The sequence below is a fragment of the Lissotriton vulgaris genome, chromosome 11, assembly GCF_964263255.1.
Source record: "Lissotriton vulgaris chromosome 11, aLisVul1.2, whole genome shotgun sequence".
Lineage (NCBI taxonomy): Eukaryota > Metazoa > Chordata > Amphibia > Caudata > Salamandridae > Lissotriton > Lissotriton vulgaris.
In genome coordinates this window covers 778,368,572-778,394,755 of record NC_141699.1, presented here as the reverse complement: position 1 = coordinate 778,394,755, position 26,184 = coordinate 778,368,572, and the positions used below count along the sequence as shown (strand labels likewise).

Here is a 26,184-nt window from a genome sequence, read left to right as displayed (position 1 = left end):
ACTTAGGTGAATTCTTGTGTGTGCTCGTACTGTACAACCAAAACAGCCGCCAGTCAGTCCTCCATTATCACAATCTAGCAAGTTATGGATATATGTGGTGTTTTGCGAAATGCTATTGTAATGCGTCCATGAGCATGTGTGTGTTACGGAATAAGCCCCAATTGGAATCTTAAAGCAAAAAGAATACCATAACCATACAAGACAAAAAAAGTTCCGCCCCCTCATCCCCCCTCCCTGCCTCCCTGCCGTGCGGACAACAAACTGCCCGCTTCCCCAACTTAGCAGAGTGCTTAGAACCCCAAAACTGTAACAGTACTTGCATGCACCGGGGTGTGAAATCAGAGAAAGACCTTTAAATCCCCATGTCCCAGAGTCCTCAATGTATAACGAGTCTCTTGCAAGCAGAAAGTTAAGGTGGGTTTGTTGCTAGTAGCATATATTGTGGCAGTGGTCTGTGGTAGCAGTGGTCCCTCTTCTAGCGTAACTCCAGACATAATTCTCCAACCTCCTTCCGCTGCTGCTCGTTTTCCGTCCCATCCTGCACATCAATCTCTGGCTCTTCAGTTCTCATCCGACGTCGCCGTTCCTTTGGCGCTCTTCCAGGTTTTCCAGTTGTGCGCCTTGCCCTCTAGCCAATCCGTGGCCTCCTCAGGCGTATCGAAAAACAGGTTTTCCCTTCCGCTACGACCCGAAGGCGCGCCGGGAAGAGCAAGGAGTACGGCAATTCTCGGGCTCTTAATGCCTTCTTGACCTCCAAGAAAGTTCTGCGGCGCGCTGATACTGCTGCCGTATAGTCAGGGAAGAAGGACACTGTAGAGTTCTGTACGCGGACTGGAGGCGCTACTCTGGCCGTTTGCAGGATGACGTCCCTATCTCGGAAGTTAAAAATTCGGGCCAGCACCGTACGTAGCGGGCCCCCGGTCTCGGCCTGCCTCCTGGGACCTTATGAGCCCGTGTTACTGAAAAAAAGGTTGAGAGTCCCTTTGGCTGTAGGCGTGTTTTTATGAGTTCTTCAATATATAGATCCATGGCAGGGCCCCCTTCGGATTCCGGAATCCCCGTAATTCGAACATTGTTTTTTCGGGAGCGTCCTTCCTGGTCGTCCAGCTTCTCAGACATATGCTTGTTTTACACTTCCAGCTGCGCCACCTTCTGAATCAGTAGTGCATAGTCTTTGGAGAGGTTGGTCGTCAAGTGTTCCACCTCCGTCACTCTGGCCGACATCTTTTGGAAGTCCGCTCTGAGAAATGTAACATCTGTTGAGATGGAACCCAACGTTGTTTGTACGTTACGAAGAGCCTCCATGATATCTTCTAGTGTTACTTTGAGACCACCCTCATCTTCTTTGGGCCTAGTCGCCTGCTCCTTGCGTTCCGGCAATGAAGGGAAGTCTTTGTTGTAAGCAAATTTGTCCAGCTTACTCTGCTGGGGCACATGGGTCCCTCTACCAAACAGTGTGTGTTCCTGGGTCTCCCCATCTCGTACCGGCGAAATTTCCGAAGTGATCCCGGCGCCACCAGCCCACCATCCTGGGGGGATCTTCCACTCAGTCCTGCGCTGGCCCGCTGTCCAATGCACCGACTTCCTGTAGCGATGTACCGTTGTCGGGGTTGCAGCTGCGCAGTCACCTCCAACTGGGGCGGTGCACTTACACCTATTCAACCACGCTGGCGCCGATGAGCACCCCCAAATCCACAATCAGCGAGCAGTGGGGCTACGGTGCATATATTAATCCGTTGACCCCCAAGTGACAGTGACAATTTCCGTGTCCCCTTACTGCCGCTGGCGCTTGGCCTGGGTGTTTCCTAGCATCATCTTCACATGGGGCGAACTTGTGGAGCTGAAAGTTTCGTCCTGGTTGAGGCCTTAAAAAATTCAATATTCACCATGTATGGTTGTGTCACAACTCTCTTCCCCAGTAATAGACCGCCTCTCTCACTGCCAGTTATTCTATCTTCATGAGCACCATGTTCCTCCGCCCCGTCAGTGGGCCCGCAGACTTGATTAGTGGGCAGGGCCGGCACTCAAGTTCCCGCTGATCAGGCAGTCGCTTGTCTCCTGAGGTCACGGCCGCGTGTGAAGGCTGTTATAATGCCGGTTCCCCGCTCCCGAGGTCTCTGCGGCCTTATCTCCTGCTCGTCAGCCACTTGACCACAGCTATCCCCAGTATGAGTCCGCGGCTCCTGCACGTCCGTAGTCACTCCTCTATCACTGCAGGCGCCAGAGGCCGCGTCAGCTCTTCGACCTCCCGGGCACCCGCGGGGCGGCCATGCTATCGGACTATCTGCCGCTGCACCACGGGCCGGTTGGGACCCTCCGCCCCGCTCGAACACTCCTCTCTGCTCACGGATACATCAGTGCCTGATCGGCACTCACCGGTGTCGGCACTGCACCCCCCGCTGGTCCTCGACGGCTGATTCCGTCACCGTACTCGTTACCGCCATGGGGGCCCCCAAAATTTTGTTCCCAGCGTCCCTCTGCTGGGCAGGCCACAATCTTCACGACAGAGAATCACCGCCTAGGGCACTCTGACTGCAATTGTTGCAGGACCGCCATGCACCGCTGCCTCTCCACCACCTATGCACAGGCTCCGGGCACAATTAGGTCACGGATAACTGTGCGGATTTATTAGGGAGACGTTCTTAGTCTCGGAGCTTCGTTAGGCTGCGGCCATCTTCGTTGGCTGCACGCCACGCCTTCACATGGGTGGTTTTAACCATTGACCATAAATCAAATGGATGCGTACAGCACAGCTGATCTTTAGTTTTGAAAAGCCTTGAAGGTAAAATGAACCCCTTGCCCAAAAAATAGCCCTCTCCTAGCCGGAGGAATCTGCACACAAGTAAGTGTATGTGTATGTGTGTGTGTGTCTGTCTGTCTGGTTGGTGGAAACAGATACACTGCCAACTGCGAAATATGTAAACTAGTCTAAAGCCCAGTTTCCCCATTTGTTCACATTCTGCAATTCTGTAATCCTCAGCAAATGTTATATTATGTATCATCTTCCCATGCCCTGCTTCCTTAATCTGCCTAAACTGTGAGTGCTTGGGAAACAGCCAGAATCCTTGCCCTCCACCTCCTCCAGAATTAAGAGCTATATAAACAATCGATCTGCATAAACAAGCACTGGCAAATCCAACAGGTCTAGCTTAGATTGTAAATTAAGATAAGAACCTTCTGCAGTGAAAAAAACTAATTACATCCATGACTCAAGGAATTTAATGTGTGATGATGGAATTTACCTTTGGGACGCAAAATAGACCCTCATGTAAAACTTAAGAGGCAGCATGATCAGTGGTCGAAGTGGGCGGGATCAGAAGGGCACGGCGTGCTTCTACTTTTTAAATTTAACTAAGTCCGTTCCCCTACTTCTTCATTTAAAAAATGCGTCTTGCATTGCCTATGAGTGTTTGCTTTTTCCAGGATGATGTTACTTTTTTCAAGTAGTGCATATTTTGAATTGAGACACATTAAGGTGTTTATAAAGGGGCACAATTAGGTTGTAGCTGAAGGCAGTGCAAGTGTCTCTCAGTGGGTTAGAAAGGTGCTCAGGGGGGAGAGGATGTGGCACTATCGTCAGAGCTACCAAATCTGGAACTGGGGAATCAGGCTTCATGAACAGTCCACCAGACCACTCTCCTGAGGGAGAACATTCCCCCGCTAGACCACAGAAGCCCTGGTCTCTTAGCACCAGCAGGTGGACTCTAGCGGTGGCAAGTGTGGGTTAACCTTGAAGGCCTGTCCGCCACAATCCATACTGAAGTTCACCTCCAGTCTTGTGGGCGGGCCAACAAAGCAGCACATCCTAGCGCGACAGTGACTCTGTCACTGAGGTCACAGGTCCCGGAGGTCAGTCTGCCTCACCCATTAGTGCCGCATTGGCCTTGTTCCAGCAGTAGTATGGCAACTCACCAGGGATCGGCAATCCGGGATTTGTACACACCAAACTGAGGGGCATATTTATGAGGGCCTTAAGTCATGCTTGGACCAGTGAAAGTAATAAATGCACAACGGAAGTCTGCAAGTCATATTTAAGAAGCCACGCAAAGCCACTTTGCATAGCTTTGAATGGTTTCATAAATATGGAGTAATGCAACACAGTGCAAATTGCTGCATTGTTTTACTCTGCACAAGGGAGGCGTTGCTGTGGGTGTTCCCACTCAACTCTTCCTTTTTTTTACACAATGAATGGTAAACCTGGGACTGCATCAAAATCTTACGCCTCCCCAATGGAGGCACAACAAGGAAAAATATCTTTATTTCTCCCTGTTTTTTCCTTTATCTATATGTGCAGCACACATAGAAAGATGAAAAAGCCCCTCTGGATTGTTTTTGTGCAGGAAGGTGCCCCTTCCTGCACAAAAACAATCCTGCATGCAATAGAGGTAGTACCCTTGCACCATGGTGCAAGGGTGCCTGCGTTGGCGCTCGCAGGGCTCGAGTCGGGGGTCCACGTGGGAGGACGGTGCACCCCCACTCTTTTTACAGGGTGGACGCCGTCCCCCCTGCCAAGAAGCTGGGCCCAACAGAAACATGCTGAACGTGTCCCAGTGTAATTTTCAGACACCGGGACACGTTCAGCATGTGCCTTCATGAGGTCATTTGCATATTGTCCATTCCCCCACTTCTTCTTATGGGACTTGTGCCCTGGGCGCTAGGCTGACGAAATGACACCAGTGCACTTGGATAAACGTGTATCTATTAGTTGCATTGAATAGCGTTATAAACTGTAACTCGTAAGTAAAATGCCAAACATAGTAAAAATTGGAATGTTTTGCTCTTTCTAGTCACACCTCTGACTCCGCCCACTGACCCAACCCTCATATTATTCCTGACCCCCTGATGCTCCACCCACAGTTCCCCTACTTTTTTTCCCCCACTTCGACCACTGGCTCCAATAGATAAGCAGAAGCCCAGTATGTTGTTGTGTTCTTCTCCTCTTTCCTTGGTCTGTCCATCTCACTTGACCTGCAAAATCCTAGCAAACATTGGGGACTGGTGTACAAGGCTATTTAAGTCACAAAGCCGGAAAACCACTAAACCACAGGGTTTGTGACTGCTAAATGGCTTTTTAAATTGTACTAAAGCCATTTTGTAATTTGGAAACAGGTTACTAAACCGCAAAAAGGGTTTAGAAATGCATTTCGAATCACAATTTGAAATGGGTGTGCTCTGGACGCTCCTTCCAAATTGCAATGATAGGTATCGTTGCTTTGTGACATAATTCTGGACAAAAATCATTGATAGGTTACCAGCTCCACAAAGGTGGCGGTAAACAATATGCAAAGTGAAAGGGGTCCCTTAGGGACCCGTTCTCTATTGTAAGGGTGCACAAGAAAAAAAAAGGTTTGTTCAGGAATGGGGAGTGCTCCAGGGTTATTTGCTTTTATATATAAAACACTTCTGTTCTGCGAGGCCATTCCTTCGCCACAGGGTATTACATTTTTTTAAATCCCCAACTGCCCTGCCTCAAAGAGAAATAAATAAATACAGCAAACTTGCACAGAGTTCTGCATATGACCTATACCCAGCATTCAGGTGGTTGGAGGTCAGACAAACATGTTTGGAAGCAAGCATGTTTGCATGCATCTTATAAATCTCCCCTTTCAGTCGAATTGAACCAATTTTTCTTCAATTTGATGAATTGCTCGTTGCGCAGCAACCTCACGCAGATGAAAGACAATAGTTTACATGCTGGGCAAGGTGCTTTGGTATGAGGTCGCCCACGCAGTGAATTGGAATTCATGACGTGAATGAACCACATACATAAAAGTAATTCTCGCGATGTGCACGACGCAGCTTATTTGTTCGGTTAGACGTCGCTGTCAGTTTCCTGGTGCGCACTTTCAATGTGCAAGTTGCATAGCTCTCAATGGACTCGTTAGCCTGCTGTATCAATTAATTACGCTGCTTTCCAAATGGGAATGTATTTCTACAATTTGACTAGAGAGATCACCTATCTTATTAACCTTCCTTTTGCCTTATCATTGCACATTCCGCAACATAATTGTCAACTGACTTACTGGCCTTAGAGCAAGCGTTATTTATGTCTCGTTTGACAGCTTTAGATTAGCGAGAATTTACTCAAAGTTTTACTCCGATTAAGATATATTTAATTTAATAAAGATCTTCCAGAAGAGATGTTTTAGAGAACACAGAAATTTCAGAAAGCCAAGCCATGGTTGCTGCACCTTGCAATTTATTGGATTCGTGATAACATGAAGTTTGCCCTCTTTTGGTCTGTTATACACACGTTTACCTACCAAATACACCTGCACTCTATAACAAGCATTGAAAATGCATAAGGTCTCGCCCTCATTTAAGTTAATTCAATTCTGTTTGTAATTAGGTGGCTTTTTAGCTTTGCTTTTATTAGTGTTTATCAAACTTTCATGTACATAACTTGCATGTGTATGCACATATGTATATTTATGCATGCATTTATACTTGTATTCATATAGATATCGCCCTGGTACTATGCAAGGAGAATCAATTTTATATATTAGTCCTGTCATTCTCTATGCTACATAACACAGACGTGTTACAAGAAGCCATTAGGCTAAGGCAAATATAGGTGGAAGATAGCCACGTACATACTAGAAAATGTAAGTTTTAATATATCACCTCACCGATCTTTACAATGAATGACATCGCCTATCATCACCTATGCTTAAAGAAAAAAAAAACAATCGCACATGATTGCGTACTGATGCACTAGTTCAAAAGAATAAATTCGTTATCTGAGTTGGGGGTGGCTTCGCCTAGCCGCAGTATGGCTGCCCTCTAGAGGGGCTCCGGCGGCCAGGTCCCAATATCCTTAAATATCGCCACTCGCACGCCGGATCTGCTGCCATAAGTGGAGGGAATTCACTAATGACACTTGCGGTAGCAAACATGTGGCTTTACTAGCTTGAGGGCGAAGCCGTCACTGAAATATCAGACCTGAGACGCAGGGAGTCAGTCCAAGATGCAAAATGGCCACTGCAGTGCTGTAAAGCAGATAGGACTATCCGCGCTCACCTGGGCTTCCCTCTGCTTTGGCAGTGCTGTAGTGTCCTGTTGAGAGCGGTGCCATGGCTGGACCATCTGCGCCAGTGTGTTCCTACTGTAAGCTGTGGTTGGACTGGCTTGCGAGGTGAGGTGGGATCGACGTGGCTGCCAACGAACTGTAATTCCCGGACCGTTACGGACTCTGAGAGGCGCCTGCCGATGTGGAGCTGGGGCTGCCGTCCTGGCTTGGCAACACATCACCCAAGTAGCTGCACTTAAGGGGCACTAGAGACCACGGCCTCCCCTTGCGTGCGGTGGACTTGTGAGCTAACCTCCGTGCCCCGGCCCGTGCTGTGTTGTGGGAGGTTGTGACTGGGGTGCTGGAGCGGCCCTCTCCTTTTGCCGCGGGGGGAGTGACTCGTAGGCTGCTCTCCCCTTGTCTTTCAGTAGAACGGGCACTGTGGCAGTACTAGCTGTTCGAGTAAGCGGCACTTCTTAAATAACCCTTTGTTTTAATAGTATATGTTTGTGTCTTTTAAAATGATGTGATGAAATTGTGTTTTAATGTTTTATACATTTTAATTGTCACCTTCCTAGCAGCTTCTTTGTGCAGTGCAGTTTCTGCTCCCCCGGTCCGCTGCAGCTTTCAGCCAATTGCTGCGGAGGGGAGCAGTCCCTCCCCAGCCTTAGAACTTCCAGTGGGAAGGTCACAGGACACCTCCGGTCAGTGATAACAAGCGCTCGCAGCTGACGTCGACTTTTTTTATTTCTGCCGTCCCACTTGGACGGCCTGGCCAGGTTTGTTATCTTTATGGGGCCATGTGTTTCGCCCCATAAAGATAACAAAGCTTTTACGCCAGCAGTAAGTCAGAGCAGCCAGTCCAAGTGGGACGGCTCCAACAGAGAAAAGTGTACGTCACTGGAAGCTCTTTTCCAATGGCTGGCCACCGTTTAGCCTAAACGGTGATGCCGGCCAATGGAAAAGAGGGGCGGGACTTAAAGCCCGCTAGTGAACACTCCTGATGACAGTAAATCTCAGCAGCGAGACTGCGCATATGCGCAGTCTTACGCTAGGCTTTGACCTAAAAAAAGTATGTCGTGAGCCTTTTCCTTATATACTGTGACATCACAAAGTGCAGCAGTTGATGATGCTATAGGAAATCAATGGCAGGAAAATAGGTGTTCTCTTGAAGTCATTAGAAACATTTTCTAGGCTGCAGTTTGACTAATTTTCTCTAGAGCGACTCCAATAAAAAAACAAAACTGCTAAAACCAGTGGGTCTACTACATACTCAATTTGTGGGGGCTGTATTGGCCTTGATATCTTCCAGAAAAGTAACTGACCATTTCAATAAAGTCTTATACTTTGTTATCAACATCACTATTGCTGTATCAAGAGCGATATGGACGGCTTCACCAGCTTCTCATTCTCACGTCAAGGTAAATAAGCCTTCAAGCACGCCCTAAAATACTCGCAGATCTCCATTCCCCTCGTTGCTCCTCTGATTACCAACCTGAGAGCTCTGGTAGGCATTCAATCGCAATATACTGGCTCCGCAAAAACGTTCAAGCTCCATTAAATACCGATCCAGTATTCCGTTAGGGAAATAGTTAGAACACATGCTGATTCAGAAACACCTCAGTGATTTGGCCAATATTGGTCTCTGTTGTGGATGTTGGAAATTCAATGTTACCATATCATCTCCATTATGTTTTGATTTGACATAGAACTTGAGTGAGTAGGGCAGCAGAGAGGATTGTAAATAATCTAGTTCCTTGCCACCTTTCTGGGATTTATTCAGTTCTAATACTAGACCTGTTAACTAGCCTTCTGGATACATTTCAAGGGACAGAATCATAGACTATATATAGGTAATATTTAAAATGAACTAGTGGTATTCCATGGTCTTTCTACATAGAGGCCCACTCTAGAGGTGGCCATGACGTTTCAATCCTGCACCTTGCAAAGCAACCAACCATGATGCATTCAATGGCTCTGATGTTGTTCCAAACTCTTGGGTGAAGCTGTTCACCACCTATCTGCAAGACCCTAGACCGATTGCATCACGATCACTAACTATAGACATAGCTGCGCTTGAAGGAGTTTGTAAACATCCAGTTGTATTCGGTGTTTGTGGGCAAAGATGCAGTGCATGCAACCCCCTGATAAATTGTGTCATGCACCTTCTTATAAGGAGTTCCTATTTATGTTGCACTAAAAATTAGGCAACTCTCAAAAGGTCATCATTCCTTTGCAGTGTCTGTTAGAAAAAATATCCTATTGGGCATTTTGCCACAACCAATAAACTTTTTTTATTGGAACAAGGAAAATAAAAATGTCAGAAGTGGAAACTTGAACCCTTTGTTTAAAACCTTTACCAAACAAAACAGAGATTCTTACTGTTTAGTTTTAATGCTTGTGGAATCTTTTTGCGTTGTTATAGGCGTCCTAAGTGGGAAGGGTAAGCCCAAATGTGCATCCCGTGCTCATTATGGCATTGGATTCAAGCAAGCCTGGCTGATGATGGGTGATACCCCGAAACTGGGCCCAGGATGCTCATTTCCGGTCCAGGAGGACCTGGCCTTGCATTTCAGGCCACGCTGTTCCCATGGGAACAAGGGTCAAGACTGATTTGCATATGGCTGGGTCCAAACTGGAATGGCATGGTCAGCCAAAACACAATGGACTAAGGTCCAGATCTCTGCAGTGGTGTGAATGTTTGACAATGTTCAGCATTCTCTCCATCATCTTTTTGTGGACAGTAGATGCTAGGAGCTGTGAGAATTCAATTTGCTTTGATTAGTATTTGGATGTGATGCAAGTGAGAGAGGTCTCTTTTCATAGCTGCTTGGAATTTGGGAACTAAGTTTTATAGCTGTTGCAAGGTTCTTGGAACAAATTTGAATCGCACTGCCTAATTCATCCACACATTTTCCAAAACTGTCAAAAGTTGCTTGATCTGTGGGCCTGAAGGAGTTATTAACAGTGCCCAATTCTGTTAAAGTCCAGCAATCTAGGTCTGTCAAGTTTATTTTTAATCTGGTCCTACTTAAATAGTCCTGCAATTTTAAGGAGAACGGCGGTGAGGCAACAGTCTCCATCGCTTTTGCAAGATTCAAACACTGTGTTATGATCCAAAAAGGGAATGATAAATCACCACCCATAAAACTAATCATGGGCAGATGTAACTTTTTTTTAAAAATCGCATAACTCAGTAGAATTTTGTCTGGCAATTTCTGCTAAGCCATGCAATTTTTTTTAACACATATTATTCTAATAGAGAATTGTATACTTGGTACAATTACACACTGGCGAAAGGCAGTCCTGCAGTACAATGGCACATTTTGTCTGGTCGTTTCTTGTCTACAAGGAAACATTTTGCCTGTTGAGAAACATCTTTCTCTACACCCCACAAAGTTTTGGATTATTCCATTCTTCTTCCCACCCTGGAGCAAATCTAAGATCATTGCCAGGATAGGAAAGGATCAAAGAAGAGTTTGTCTTGGCACAACTTTCTGAATTTTGTACTAGGAAAATGGTGAATAGCAAATAATTACAAAACTTGACGTAGAAGTCGATCTACAGCAGTGTATTTATGACTTGATTCAGGCAATAAAAAATCACCGGCAACATAGTACACAGAAAATATCACCGGCTCATCTCTGTTATACTCTATAATATCCCTCCAAGGCTAGAAGGGCACCATGGACAAAAAATGCCAACAAAAGTTTAAAGTCCAATTTTTACAATTTACATATCTAGAAATCTCTAAGTAACATAACTGGAAAATGATGAAGGAAATGGTCATTACAAATGTCTATATTCCCTGGAAAAAAGAAATTTGCCAATTTCTGAAGAGATACCAAAGGTGGTGGTGAATATCAAATGGATAATCCCACAGCAGTTAATAGGCGATTTTAACATTGAGTCGCATTAACTCTTTATGATGCTAGTAACTTCTCAATGCAAAATAAGCAATGGTTCATTCACTCCCCAGTTTCTTTTATAATTAGACTGCTAATCAAAGAGGGAGGCCACTCTTAGCCTGATCATTAAATGTTGCCATTCTGTAAAGAGGAATAACAGGGAATATTCTGGGTAATTATACCTAGCGACCTGGTTACGGATTGTATATCTTTATAGCAAAAATACTATAACTGAAAGCTGGCAAATTATATTTGTGGCTGGATCTACAGTTAAGTGATATTAACAAGGTAATCAACCCACTCTACAAAAAGATTGTGTCCCAAAGAGGTAAGCTAGTGGTATCTACTGCCCCTTTACAATTATTAAGCTCAATAAACCTTGGAATTTGCACAGTCCATGGAAGAACCCTGTTCCAAAATCATAGGCTTGGCAAATCAATCTCAGCCGTCTAAGGTGTAGGTGATTAATGGCTTCCCTTGTAACCAGATTACAACAAAATATAGAACAATTAAAAAAATTCTGTTCAAGGGCTGTCAAAAATAAAATGGTCTATATCCCAACCCAAAAAATAAATAAATAAATAAATAAAATGGTACCTTCATCCTGGCATAGAAGTGTAACCCTACCTATCTTTTAAAAAGGCAAGTTATTCAAACCAACTTTCAGAGACAAACCTAAAGATGGCACACCTCTATTTCTAATCTAACACTTACTCTACTACCTTGCTGGCCATTATCTAGGAGATACACAACGTAGTCTTGTGAGGCAAGACACTTGGTATAATAATATATTAGAAACACAAACAGGCAGTAAAGATAGAGCTGGAGTCCAAAGTACTTAAACCCTAAAATAAACAGAAAGGGTGGAATAGAGGATTATACACAACAGCTACAAAATGCTTAATTGAAATAGCAACAGTCCCTAACTGAGGAGGCTAAAACAATATGGTAGACCTCTCTGCACAACTCTATGACCAGGGTAACAAATTGGTTAAGTTACTTTACTGATTAAGCCAAAGATATGCCAAATATGCCAAATAAATAGCAAAAATGAAAGCTCAGTCACACACTGTAGACATAGCAAATGAAATCACTTAATATTATAGCATCCTATCTAGACCTTTGGTAACAATCTCACAGGAGGTCCTAACAGATTTAATTACACTCTCCATTCCTCGTCTCTCTAACGAATAATTAATTCATCTAGATGAAATACTAACACTTGAGGAAATATCTTAGGCCACTTCACAACTAGCATCCAGGAAAGCAGCAGGGTCAAACCGATCTCCTCACTTCCTGAACCCCTGAATCACCTGTACACAAATACAAAAGCCACAGGAAGCTTCCCAAATGCACTCTGAAGTACACAACAGTTATTCTTAATCAGATCCGCTAGAAAGCAGCAGCTCCCTTTTAGAGGCCAATATCTTTGTAACGATTTTCATGAACCAATTACTCAAAGTCTAATCCATGTAGATAAAAGCAGCTTTAGGGGAGATCAACTTGTCATAATATCCTACGAGTTTACAATTCCCAGCTGTAAATGGCAGACTAGAATAAACCCCAGGTTCTCCTACTAATATATAGAAGTCTTTTGCTATCATCTCTTGGGACTGCTTATTCCTGGATTGCACTCTAGACTGAAGGTGAACCAGAATTAGACATGTTTCTTCCTTTGTTCCTTGATACCAACTACAAGACCTGGTCCGATCAAGTAGGTGTACAAGTAAAAACAACATATTCGGTGTCTAGGAGTAATCATATCAAATAAAGAAGTTATAGCCAGAGTGGAAAATAAACAGCACCTATTAGAGCGAATACGCAGATGGCCTCCATTGGTCTGCTCAATCGCTATAATGGTAAGAATAACTTTGATCAAAATGATCCTTCCCTCTAAAGTCCTGCACATTATACAAAACAACCCAGTGAGACTCCATACCTGGTTCTTCACAATACTTATGTCATTACTGATATCATTCGTATGACAGATAATGACCAGGTGCTGTACATCCACTTATGATGGAATGCTGGACAGGGGATACCTTATCTCTTATTAGGGAGCCACACACCTGAAAGTAATAAATGACCAAAAGTATGGCCCTTCTTGAGACCAGTGGGCAAGATTTCCTCCATGCATTACTTACATGGTGGTTGACCATCTCAATGTCTACTGCTAGTCACTAGAGTAATGCTGGACAGCATTGCACACTACACTCAGACAAATGCAATGGTTCAACAAAGTCACTGGTACAACTCCTCTTTGGGTATTTAGGAATTTCCCATCCGTCGATGCTCAAGAAGATTTAGAGATTTGGACTGGCTCTGTATCTCTACACTATGCAATTTTTCCTGCTCCAAAATCAATAAATCATTTGCTGTAATAGAATTTACTATGGGTTGATACACACCTATTTGTTTCGATACCTACATAATGGGCATGCTTTGTGACCTTAGTTGGTTTAGGTCAAAAAGACTGTGGCTACTGCCTCCTGGAGTCAAATATCACAATGACAACAGCCACAGAGAGGGTGCATCACCCTAGAACAAATTCTTGAAGATAAACAATATTGAAAGCTTTCATAAATTAAGGGATGCCCAGGAGACTGATGTCAGGGACCTCATGGATGAGGAATGGCTGTTGCCTCTAAAAGCACTCAGAGAATCGGGGAGGTCAACTAGATATCGTCTAATTTGTTTCAAATATTTATACAGAGTTTATTTAACACGTAAAGACTATGGAAAACGCAACAGAGCTCAGACTCCACTTGTCTGAGATTACATATATAAAGAGGAGATTTCCTTCACACTGTTTGGTCTGGTAGGACTCTCCGACATATTACAAACAATACTAGGTTGCATAGTAGAATATAAATCTAAAGCATCCCTACTGAACATTCAAGAAGATGAATACACAAGAGCCGAAAAGCCCTTCCTAAGACTGGCTAAAAGAGACAGCCTACAACTGTAAAACTTCAACTTCTCCTACTGTGGGGAAGTAATAATAATTTCAAATTTATGAAGTCACAGACAACCCACATAAACTTGACTGCGATTGATAAATGACCAATAAACAGATCCATTCTAAAATAGGAAATCTTTTTGATGGACTACACTCATCTTTTTAACCCCTTGTATGCTCATGACGGAGCCGCTCCGTCATGAGCCGCGGTTGCGCTGTGCTCATGACGGAGCGGTTCCGTCATGGCCCTGCCGCCGCGCCTGCGCGGCGCTGATTTCGCGCCTGCGCGGCGCGTTCTATTAAGCGGGCGGGGCCATGACGGAACCGCTCCGTCATGAGCACAGCGCAACCGCGGCTCGTGACGGAGCGGCTCCGTCACGAGCATGCGAGCGCCGCTCGCCCCCCCCCCCCCCCCCCCCCCCCAGCGCTGCAGCGGAATTGCCGCCGCAGATAAGGGGTTAACATGAAAAAAATGATAGATTGTTTGTTAACAGGGAACCACAACCGGCCCTGGCAAAGGGCTCAGCGGCCCCCCTCCCCACTCGAGGGGGGAGGGGTTGTGGGTGTCGCCGAGCTCTTTGCCGGGGCCGGTTTTCGGCCGATTATGGTACAGGTCCGATTTTGCAGCTATGCTGCAAAAAACGGCCCTGTAAAAAAAAACGGCCCACAAGGGGGTAAACCCGGCCCCCACCCGTGCGGCGCACCGGGGGATTGCCGGGTGCCCGCTACGGCAAGTCCAGCCCTGATTGTTGATATATTCAAAATGATAATAAGATTTAAAAAAAGAAACTATCAGAAAGCCATGGCTTGGTTGCTTCTCAGTACTTCTTATGAAAAATAGTCACAAACTCCCTCTCCCTGCCCTTTAGGCACTGAAAGATAAATTAGGATTTGTTACAGAAGTTCATCCGGAGTTTCCAAAAAAACTTGCCTTTGAAAGGAGAAAATCAACCATGATTTAGTCAGGAACTTTGAGTTGGACCTTGCGTAGTCCATTAAAAGCATGGTCCACTACCAGTAATATCTACGTCAGAACAAGGAATGATGCATTTTATATAACCAAGACAATTTGAAGCCCAATGTTAGGAGATGTATGATCAACTTTTGTACAGGTTTAAGGCAAATTTAAAGTGATTTGGGGCACCTAGCAGAAAATCGTGAAGCACATGCAGACCCGTATATTATTTGTTTTTTCTCCTGAATATTTAGAACCGAGGAGTAAAAAAAGACTTCCATTATTTTAATTAGCATTGAAAACTGTTTAATGTTGATGTTTATTTTGCTTTAAATATTATTTTGCTTTAAACAGGTTGTTTAAAATTGTTTTTAGTAAAGTAAGTAATGCAGCTATAAGTTTGTAGAAGCCGAAATGTTTCATACTGTAAATAAAATGTAATTGTAATACAACCCACTTGGTAACAGTGTCATTCCATTACCCACTGCCAGATGTAGGGAAACATCCGGAACAACGAGTTCCGGAATCATGCAAACCAAACAACGACTTGCCCGAACAACGATAGCCTTAACCACGCACATGCATGGTTAAGGCTAAGTCGGTCTAGTGTTCGGGATGGGCAGGGAGAGAGGAGTGTCGGACAGGAACAGGACAGGAGAGAGGACCTCGGGGAAACATTTGGGGGTGGGAGGGTTTCAGGGTAGCTTTTAGGGAATGGGAGAGGTATGGGGTAGTTTTTAGGGGATGGGAGGGATTCAGGGAACTTTATAGGGGGTAGGGGGTTTGGGGTCGTTTTTAGGGGGTGGGAGGTGTATGGGATTGTTTTAGGGGTGGGGCTTTGGGGTAGTTTTAAGGGGTTCTGTTCGTTTTTAGGGGTGGGGTTCAGGGTCGTTTTTAGGGGTGGGAGGGGTTCAGGTTAGTTTTTAGCGGGCGAGAGGGATTCGGGTTAGTTTTTAGGGGGGTTTGGGGGAAGATCTTAGTGGGTTCGATAATTTTTACAGTGTGGGGATTTGGTGTAGTTTGAAAGGGTTCAGGTTATTTTTTAGGGGGTCGGGGTACAGGGTAGTTTTTACAGGGTGGGAGGTGTTTGGGGTAGTTTTTAGGGAGTGGGAGGGATTCGGGTTAGTTTTTAGGGGTGGTGGGAGGGATTCAGGTTAGTTTTTACGGGGTGGGGGTGGGAGGGATTCGGGTTACTTTTTAGGGGGTGGGAGGGATTCAGGTTAGTTTTTAGGGGTGGGATAGTTTTTAGGGGGTGCGGGTTTGGGGTAGTTTTTAGGGGGTGGGAGGGGTTTGGGTTAGAGATTTGGGGTGGGGGTAGCCACAGATGGATTTTACCATGCATGCCTTTACCACACAAATGTGTGGTAAAAGAATGTGCGGTAATGGTTAAGACGCTGTCGTTGTAGCTACTGAGTTGTTAAGGAAGTCGCTGTTGAGGAACTCGTTGTTCCAACATACAACCCCAGTTGTCATACCTTGATACTTTCGGCAGACAGGAATAAACTTTCCTTTGCCCATGTTGGACTGGATAATCAGGCACTCTGGCACTGCTAGACGGACCGGCTTCATAGGAGCAGCTCAGGGAAAGGAAAGTAGTTGCCGAGCGGTGCATTAGCTGTAACGGTGTAGCGGCAGAAATATTCATGTTGTTGCGCAAATCCATTTTGTTGTTCCCTTTATTGATGTATTTGTAAGGCTTGTCAGCTACTCATTTAACGAACTAGAAGGTTTTTTTTTTTTTTTTTTTTAATAATCATTTGAAGTTACAGACCGTTTCGGTTTGCAACTTTCCAGCGGGTGCTCTGGTCTCAAAGGCCTGATGGGCAGACCGGGCGAGGGGGCTTTAAGCATTAGCTTCTTAGAAGAGGGAGCTATGTAAGAACCCGAAATAAGGTGACCAAGGATTTTTTTCTCTTGTCAAAGTGAATGTTTTTTTTATTGTGCTCAGAATTTTTTTTTTACTGAGTGTTTCTCTTACTCTGAAAATTAGAAATTCTTTATATAGTGCTCTGAAAGTGGTTTTCACTGAATGCCTCCTTTACTCATTTTACTTTCAAACCTGGTGAACTTTGTGCAATAGACATCAGTATGTAAGTAAAAAAACAAAATATATTTGTGCAGTACACAAGGAAAAACAGAGGCAAACTAAATGACCACAGAAGATAGTGCTGGTTCTACAGGTGTGCCAGCGCTATGGGTAGCACAGAAGGGTCGCAAAACCGTTTACGTACCCTGCTGTAATTCTGTAGTGATCATGTGTACACACACCTATTGAGCCCCCAGGGCACTGTGTGTATGTAATACAGTCTGTGGTCTGCCAAACCTGCAGTCCTTCCTCCAAAAAGTCACACTGAATTTGCCAATAAACTGTAGACTTCTGCAATTTGCATCGCAGCCTATGCGGTCATAGACACTGGACTAAGGTTCACAACTGTGTTACAATCTGCCTTCCAGCTTATCTTAACATCATATGTGTAGCGTCGTCCCTAGCCTGGGTTCCGGCCAGTGACTATGCCACACGGAGCTTAGTATTGCACGTCTTCATTCCACTGCGTGTAACCGTGAATTCAACATTCTAAATCAGCGTTCATTGCATTCCGCTCTAACACTTACGTCGCAACTCTACGGAGTCCATCGGGCGCCAAAAGGGCTCCGTCATTGCTATCTCGCAAGACACTACAAAATGCATCTTGGAAGTATTCACAAACCTTGCCTATTACAATCACCCTTTCTTCACTCACTTTCAGATGCAGGAGGCATTTAATTACCAACCAGGATTCCCGTCTGTTTCCAGAAGTGCTTTGCAAGACCTTTATTCCAACAAAACATTTATTTACAGTGAAAATAAGCTCCAGAATCTTCTTATATTTTTCTGTGTGCGCACACTAAAGATCAAAGTGATCTCTGCCCTCCTTTCAAGTCTGCCAGATGCATAAACATTTGAATTTTGACCTAAATAAACATTTACAGCGATGATTCCATTCCTTGCTGCTGACAAGGTTTTCCTAGGAGACCGCTGTTCTCTAGTTAGGAGAACAGGCGAGAGGTGCGAACGGTGCATACTTATGAGATTGACTTTTCAGTGGCAAAGTTGCAGAGATGTATTGGGCTTCGTGCCTGGAAACCATGGCGATGGCTTTCACAACCCCTGTATTAACATACGTCGCATATTCAGGTTTCTAAAAACCAGGCACGGTTGGCAAGTTTAAAAAAATATATAGTTCATGGTCACAGTCTGTATTTTTTCAAATACAACTATTTCCTTCCCACAGGCTCTTAAAGCGATTCAGCAGCCCATACCAGTGAATTGGCCAGTGGGGAGACGTATTTTCCCCGTATCTTTATCCACAATGCCATTTTAGTGTTTTAGGCTGTGATGCACCATTTATTAACAAAGCTGTGATCGTACAAAGGTAACCGTTTCCAATACCAAAATATGTATGTATCAGTGAAATATGCATAGGTTTCATCAGTGCTTCAAATGGAAAAATAGAAGTGCAGGTCCTCTGAACCAGAGTACCTTCTTGTTTCGGAGAAATGCCGGTACTCTCCAATTAAATGTATTGCGTCACTCTTGAAAAGTGTCGGTACTCTCCCTCTCAAAATAAAAAAGTGCAGGTACTCAGTACCGGGCAGGACCGGCCCATTTAAAGCACTGGGTTTCATAAATCTGTGTTGTGCTTTCCTTGAGCATAACTGCCTCGTTATGATACGGGTAAGAGGCGGCTGGCGGGGACAGAGGAAGATTTGAAAACTCGTGTGGTCTAGTCAGCCTCAAGCACTTTAACATTATTTACTCTCGTACAACTATGCCACTTCAGCACTGAACTGCACAATGCTGCCAAAAACAAATATTGCTACCTCAAGCATTCAATCGATGAGGAATGTTCAAATGGCGTAGTAATCATCCACAACGAGTTAAGACTGACACACAGCATTCCAAAAGCCTCTTTAAGAAAGGACGGTCCACGCCCAATACAAATTAGAATAGACAAAAGCCATTCTGAAAAGACCCTCTTCAAATCCAACACACCTGACCAACTTCATACCCATGTACAACATCCCCTTCCAGGCTACAATCTACAAACGTGGGCGAGCCACTGAAGGCTTGTGCCTGGCTACAATCTGATCCTTGCTTGGCCCAAAGTACCCATGGACACGCAAGCCAAAAATAAGTCAAGACGAGGCTTGTAACTTTATAGCCTTCTTGGTGCAGCAGAAAAAGTTGATGGCCAGTGGCACGATTTTCATTGAGTTACCCCTGACTAATCCATTGGCAGTTGGGGGTGGGCGGGGGGAGTGAAGGACTGAGATAAGTGAGATAAGGTGCCTACTAATCCGTATCTGCATATGTTGAGGGAGATCAGCAGCATCTCTCTCCTTCCAAGCAAGGAAGGTGATGCGAAGGGTCAAACAGAACACACTAATTGTTCCATCTTTTGGATGCTGGTTTTAGCAGCATGCCCTTCTGGTTTATAGAAGGACGGGTGCAGAAGGAATAAGAACTGTTTCGACTTCGCGTGGACCATGGGAGGTTGGGGTATGGCGGTCTGGGCGCTACTTAAAAGACATGACAATGTGCAGGCTTTGGTCAGCAGAACTGTTGCTTACCTACAACAACTTTCCACCCAGGATCACACAGAGTTAAATCTTGTAGGGAACGCCTTGTCTGGAGCTTTTCTTCTGCCTGGCCGCTCCACTCTCACAATGCATGATCTCTAAGTGGAAGCTGCATCAGGATGTTTGATTTATTAATGCTCGACACAAGTTGCACAACGTGTTTAGTGAATGTTGCACAGTGTGGGGTATTCTGGGATTGGTTCAGTGTTGTAATCTGTGAGCTGCAATCTCTATATTGCTTAGAAGATATGGATTTGTCAGGGAGACTGTGTGATCAGGAAGGGATGGTCTCACACAACTTATCTAATATCTTTGATTTATAACATATTTTCCAGTTGAGGTGACTTTTTGTAGAGTCTGCTAGTGCTTTGGCTCTTTGAGCCAAACTGGCCTTCAGGCTTAGCTCTGGCTCATTCACCACTACCTCACATGTTAAAACAACCAACAAATTACCTGGAATCCTAGCATTGGCTAGACCAGTATTGGTTTAATTTCATGAGATAAAGTGTGGTCAACCCCAAGGCATGCCGGGATGGATACTTCTGTCCACATGAGCAGGCCAGTCTATGGCTGTAGCAACGGAAAGGATGAAGCAGGCTAAGGAAACGTTTAATGAACATCATGAAACTAGAAAGGGTGTGAGTAAGATGGAGTGGCCAAATCAAAATGGGATCAAAGTTGCTTGAGCAGAGGCATACTTTAGCAACACCATACCTGCGATGGCAAGGTCTGGCGTCCGAGCACTGTGGCATGGGTCAGTTTGTTTTGAAGCATAAAGGAAGAAAGGCTCTATTAAAGAAAAGAGGGAGGTGGTGGTGCTTCCATTGAAGGCAGTACTGAAAGCTGTGAAGTGCTGGTACCGGTTGTAGGTTTGTGAGAAGATGGAAAGGAGGGTACAGATGGGAGTGAAGTGAGGAAAGTGAACAAGCTTAAGAGCCTGAAGCTTTTGTTGAACGAAGGTGCTTGCTCTGCAAAGTGATTTTGTTCACATTATTAACTGGTGTCTGTGTGGGAGTGAGGGTGCGCCCGCTTGTGTGTGTGTTCCGCGTGTGTTGTCTCACTATCTTTTGGGTTAGGAAGAAGGATGTTATGAGTCTTGTGTGCACATTGAGAAGGGGATATGAGTGTCTAAATGTTAAAGCCCGTTGCACAACAGAGGAGAATTGAATTGTTCTGACCTGGTTTTTAGGTTCAGACTAGAGGCAGTGGGCATGCGCTGCTCTGCAAGGCATGCTGTAATCCATAAGAGTGGATAGACCACGCCCACGCTTCCCATTTGTTGCTTCCTGTGCCTGTTCTAAATTGGTTTCTTTTTATTGTTCGAACGCTACTCTTTGTCCCACCTTTGGGTGTGTTTTCTGTAAGCATGTAAAATATTCCCAGCTACAGTGCAAAAGAAATTGCTTTGTACATACAATCCACAAATAAAAATAAAGAATTAAATGTGTGATGACAGAGGCTGCTTTTCGGAAATAAAATAGTTCCTCGTACATTTCACAAAAAGCAAAAGGACACGTCTAAGCTGATAGAAAGCGGTGAGAATAAAATGCTACTGTGGGATGATCCAAGACGTATTTAACAATGTCTCAAGCCAATAGTGGAAGGAAGCAGACTTGAAGCGCCTTTTTATCTGTATGCAATATGTATTTAAAACAATTTGTTTGCCAAAAGGGTGCAAGCACAATTACAAGTGAAACCTAAAAAGCATACATATATTCTCATTGTTTTATTAAATGTATAATGCATACAATAGTGCCATATGAAAGAGAAGCCTTATTAGCCTTGTCAATGTTAGCATTACCATAGCCAATCCAATCCAAAAATTCTTTATTTTGGTCTATAAGACCAAAAAAAGATACATAATATATACAATCTAGCAACATTTAAAAAAAGAATTACAATTGTAAAAACACATATACATTAAACGAGTAACGCATCATTCCAGGGACGATGAGGGAAAAAATGAACATTTCTTAATCAGGAAAAAATAAACATACCATAGCAGAGAGACATGAAGAACAAATGTAAATGCGAGTTGAATAAAAAGTTAAATGAAAACATGAGCAGTTAAAATTGGTTTTCATAACCGATTATTGTCCATATCCAATTTTACAACTACTTGCCCTTACTAATAAGCAAGTTATCAAATAAATCAATAATAAGAAAAACACTTACCATTCATAAGCACAACAGGTAAATTCAAACTGGTACTTCGGGTCAATCCTAGGATGTGCCATGGGTCAATCAAGCCATTGGGGAAGATAATGTTGCTGCTTTGTATATTGCAGCCTCCATAATTCTCATTGGTTTGTTGTGCAGCATTCACAACTCTTGTAAGATTGAAGTCTGGACCAAATATATCGGTGCACTGCTGAACATAGGAGCTGCAAAAAACAAGGAAAGAAAATAATGAGTGCAACCTATGTTGCTGCCAAAAGAAAACAGAATTTTCGTCATTTTCACATTTCCATGGTTTTAATCCAGGTTATCAGACAGGCACTAAAATGTATGCCCTATTTGGGACTTATTGATGTGAATATGAGGTTTTGATATGAAGCATAACATGGCCCAAAGTGGGAAAATACAACAATTGTTGAATCAAGAAAGATGGTCATTCTAGAAAAATCTGCAAGATATCAGAACAACATGGGATAATCCTTAGAAGGGTCTTCCAATTACCGAATATTTGGGGTAGCTGGCGTTCAACTAAACTCTACGTTGCTGTTGCCCTTTACCTGACACCACGAGAGTCTCTAAGTGCTCCCCCCGAGGTGCTTGAAGCCTTGGAAGTGTGCTCCTGTGTGCACCAAAAAATAAACAAAATGGTAATTGTTCAAAAACGTTTTGCTCCAAAGCTCCAAGCGGACAGACTGCAAAAACTAAGTGACTGGTGCTGGATTTAATTTCAAGTTTGTCTTGCATGGAATGAGTTTTTACTCAGAAAAAGATAAAGTAACTTTTCAGATTGAGACTAGAAAACCTTTTCAGACTTCCCTAATTCCATCCTCTCCAAGGCAAATCTACTTCCTGTACCCGACCAGACCAGACCTCTATTGCACTCAGGTTCAAACTGCACCTAGGTTCCAATCTACCATGACCATTGACCACAAAAGGCACTTTGCACTTCTTGGCACTATTTTCTCTTAAATCGTAAACAAAAAAACATCTCTCTAGTTCCCCATGCTGGATTTTTGTTGCTTTGGTGTCATTATGTTATGAATCGGAGTGGGTTTTTTAATATGCAATGATTTTGATATTTGATCTGTTTTGGTACTTCTAAATGCCTTACATATTTTCGTTAAATTAAGCTGGTCTGTTCTGTGCCAAAGCTAGTAGGGGTTGATCTTAGGTTTACATTACCGAAATCTTTGACTGGACCCAACAAGACAGTGATTTTATTACTTGTGGTGGACACCAGTTCACCCCAATTAATAAATCACTTCCTGAAGTCAGTTTCTTCTTGTGAAAATCCTGTAAATCATTTATGGGTTTGTCGGCCAATGTTGAACTACCCTGGACTAACACACATTTTCTCAAAGATTATATACCATAAAAACCTCTCTAGGATTATTACTAACTGACTCACTGAGACGATCTCACCCTAAATTTCATCACATCAGCATGGGTTGTAACCAACTGTGGAATGTCCAGCACTGGCTGAGAGTCAGACATTGAGTTAATTCAGGGGAGAGTGGTAAGACCAAAAACAAAATTCTTCCAGAATCTCTGCTCAAACCCTGGTAGTTATGGTGCGGGAGGCAATCCACAGAGAACAGTTGTTAAGTTTAAGCAGTGCCAGCAATTTCAAAACAAAGAATACAACATAATAACATTTCAAAAACAATATAGAAAACAAATGAAATATTTAATGAACAAAAAGACATCAAAATTATTGAAAAGTGATAAGGGGAACTTTCAATGGGAATTTTTTTAAGTCTTAAGACAAAAAGCACTACAAAAAATATAATAAGTAAAGCACCATTGAAAAACAGCAGGGTGATTGTGATGGAATGGAAATCAAATTCCTTCACTGGGGCAATGTCAAAGGATGTGGCACTCAAAGTGGATATGTCGTGATTCAGCTGCCACCCAAGCCACTGGTTTAGGCGCCAAATGCTCTGATTGGGAACAAAGATAGATTTAATGGCCAACAAGGTCGCTTCTCCTGTTGGACAGATTTATCGTCTCACCTTGGTCAAAAACATTCATTTTCTGCTTCTCAAAAACCTCTAATGTGGCAAGGCTGGAAACTTTAGCGAGGAAGGACTCAGCAAGGCTGAACACCTATAGCGTGCAGTGCCATCAAGCCCGTTTTCAACTTTGGAAAAAGATCTGCGTGAGACTTACATGGTTTTCTAACCCGCCTAGGGTGCAACAGATCAGGATAAGGCTTAAACCTTTTCACCTTGAAAAAAATACTAGAAAAGTTCTTGAAGGGGAGGAGCTACGCGAGCGTCCGAGATGGCTGCGTGAGCACAGAGCTCCCGGGACCCTCGCCACTCTTTGCAATTTATCCTGACGTTATCCTAAATTTTCAGATGGGCTCTTGAAGATGAACCTCCGCTGATCGCTTTGCTCTTTTAAAATTCTGATTTGGACTTTGGGAGCCGAAGTTACGCTTATCCGAACTTTCGAGGCCCACCTCTCGGTAAGCCGGGGACTTGGCAAGTTGACACGCCGGGACAACGGCTGAGGGGTCTTCCCCCAGTAGCCCTGCATTGACTTTCGGTTTCACTTTTGGGTCCTGGCATTGTCTGACGGCGCAACAGTTCCGGCCTGTTGGAGATTCACCCAGGCTCTGTTGTACCAGAGTGTGCCTTCTCTCCTCTACGCAGCTGTGTTGAACTGCATCCTCACCTCGGCCACACGAGCCTGCTGTTGTAGACTTTTGGTGATTTGCCCGCAGGCGGCCATTTTCACCAGGTCTCACGGGCCCCTTCGGGGCTTATCTCACAGTATGGCGGCGAGGGGCGACGCTGAGAAACGGAAAACTAAGGTGCCCATTCGCGGGGGGCGGTCCAAACCAATGTCATGGATCGGTATTCACAACCTAAAGGATCCCCTGGTGGCGCCAGCCGTACCCCGGAGGGCGCCAAGGACGATTCAACCGTGCCTACTGATCCGTCTCTTCACGACATCATGAGCGCCATTGCTGGCATGAAGGAGACCATCGGCCAGCAGTATGAGGCTCTAGCTCACAAAATTGACACAGTTGCTATCGATGTCACCTTGATCAGAGCCGATTTGTCTAAAACCAACGAGAAGGTGAAATCGTTGGATTTGAAGACCTCTAGCCTCACGGCCGATGTGTCCGAACTTCAAACTGAGATTGGCAACCTGAAGTCAACCAATGACCTCATGTCTCATCGACTGGAGGATTTCGAGAATAGGGCAAGACACAACAACATTCGCGTCATAGGTGTCCCGGAAAACCCCGAGAACCATTCGATGGACCTCCTGGTGGAAGACCTTGTCTTGAACCATCTTGCCCCTACGGAACTGAGCAAGTTCTTTGCAGTGGAGCGTGCCCACCGCGTTCCGGGTGGAAAGCCGAAACTGGGCGCCCCTCCAAGGCCTATCATTGCCAAGCTTTTTCACTTCAGAGACTGGGATGTTATCCTGCAGGCTTCGAGGGTGAGCGGCCCGGTAAAATTCGAAAACTCTACAGTCAACTTCTACCCGGATTTCACTCAACTTGTCCAGAGGCAAAGGATGGGTTTTCAGGGCGTGAAGCGACGTCTCCGACTTGGGCCTGAAATACGCTATGCTGTTTCCTACCAGGCTTCGTGTGAAATACTAGGGCCGGACATTTTTCTTTGACCGACCAGAGAATGTGAGTGACTGGCTGGATTCTCTGCCTGCCCGGAACGACAGAACTGAGCGCCCTGGTGGTGCCGAGGGTGGTGAGCAAGAGCAGAAACGATGACTCGGCCCCTGATCTCCTAACATTTGACTTTGTGCAGCTGGGTTCTATAATCTCCTTATTTTTGTAGTTCATTGTTGTCTGCCCGAGGGTGGCGGGGGTGGTGGGTCTCTTTCCTCCTCCAGGGTCTTTTTGTAGATTGGGTAATGGTAGGGCGACAGGCACACTGCAAGTACGGGTGGCTTTCTAGTCTAATGCAGGGGTGCAGGGAGGGGGGAGTTGTAACAGGATTCGGTTGGGGGTGGGGAGGGTTGTTTGTAAGTTTGTTCTTCTCCTTCAAGGCAATGTATTGTTTTTCTCTATGGCTCGAATGTTGTGCTCTTTGTGGGGTGAGTTCTGCATCACTTGTTAGGATGGGGGTAGTGGGTTGAGGTTAATATCTTGGAATGTTAATGGGTTGGGCGACAGGATAAAACGGGGTGTGGTGCTACAATTTTTGCGTCCCCTGTCCCCCGATGTGGTTCTTTTACAGGAGACGCATCTGGTGGGCAACACGTGTCACGCCATGAATAGGTGGGGTTATCGCCTTGCTGCACACTCTGGTTTCACCACTGGCTCTAGGGGGGTGGGCATTCTCGTTCGGTCCTCTCTCCCCCTGGAGATAGAAGATGTAATTCTTGACGACAGGGGACGCTACACCACCCTCACTGGCAGATGGGAGGGTAGGACTATATCGTTGCTCACCATATATGTTCCCTCGGGCCTCCAGACCTCTACTTTTTCAGATATTGGGCGAGTTTTGCTGGGATTTCCGGAGGGTATTTTGGTTATGGGTGGGGATTTTAACTCTGTTGTTTCTGGTACCGTAGA

General features: G+C 44.6%; 1 protein-coding gene across 1 annotated transcript in view; it reads right to left on the bottom strand.

The window, feature by feature from the left end:
- The window catches only part of LOC147683491 (putative serine protease K12H4.7), a 599,324-nt gene that overhangs the window by 10,407 nt on the left and 562,733 nt on the right, over positions 1-26,184 (bottom strand). The window contains exon 8 of the mRNA XM_086943904.1: positions 21,627-21,835. Within this exon, the coding sequence (XP_086800030.1) occupies positions 21,627-21,835 (209 nt within the window). The remainder of the gene's footprint in view (positions 1-21,626; positions 21,836-26,184) is intronic.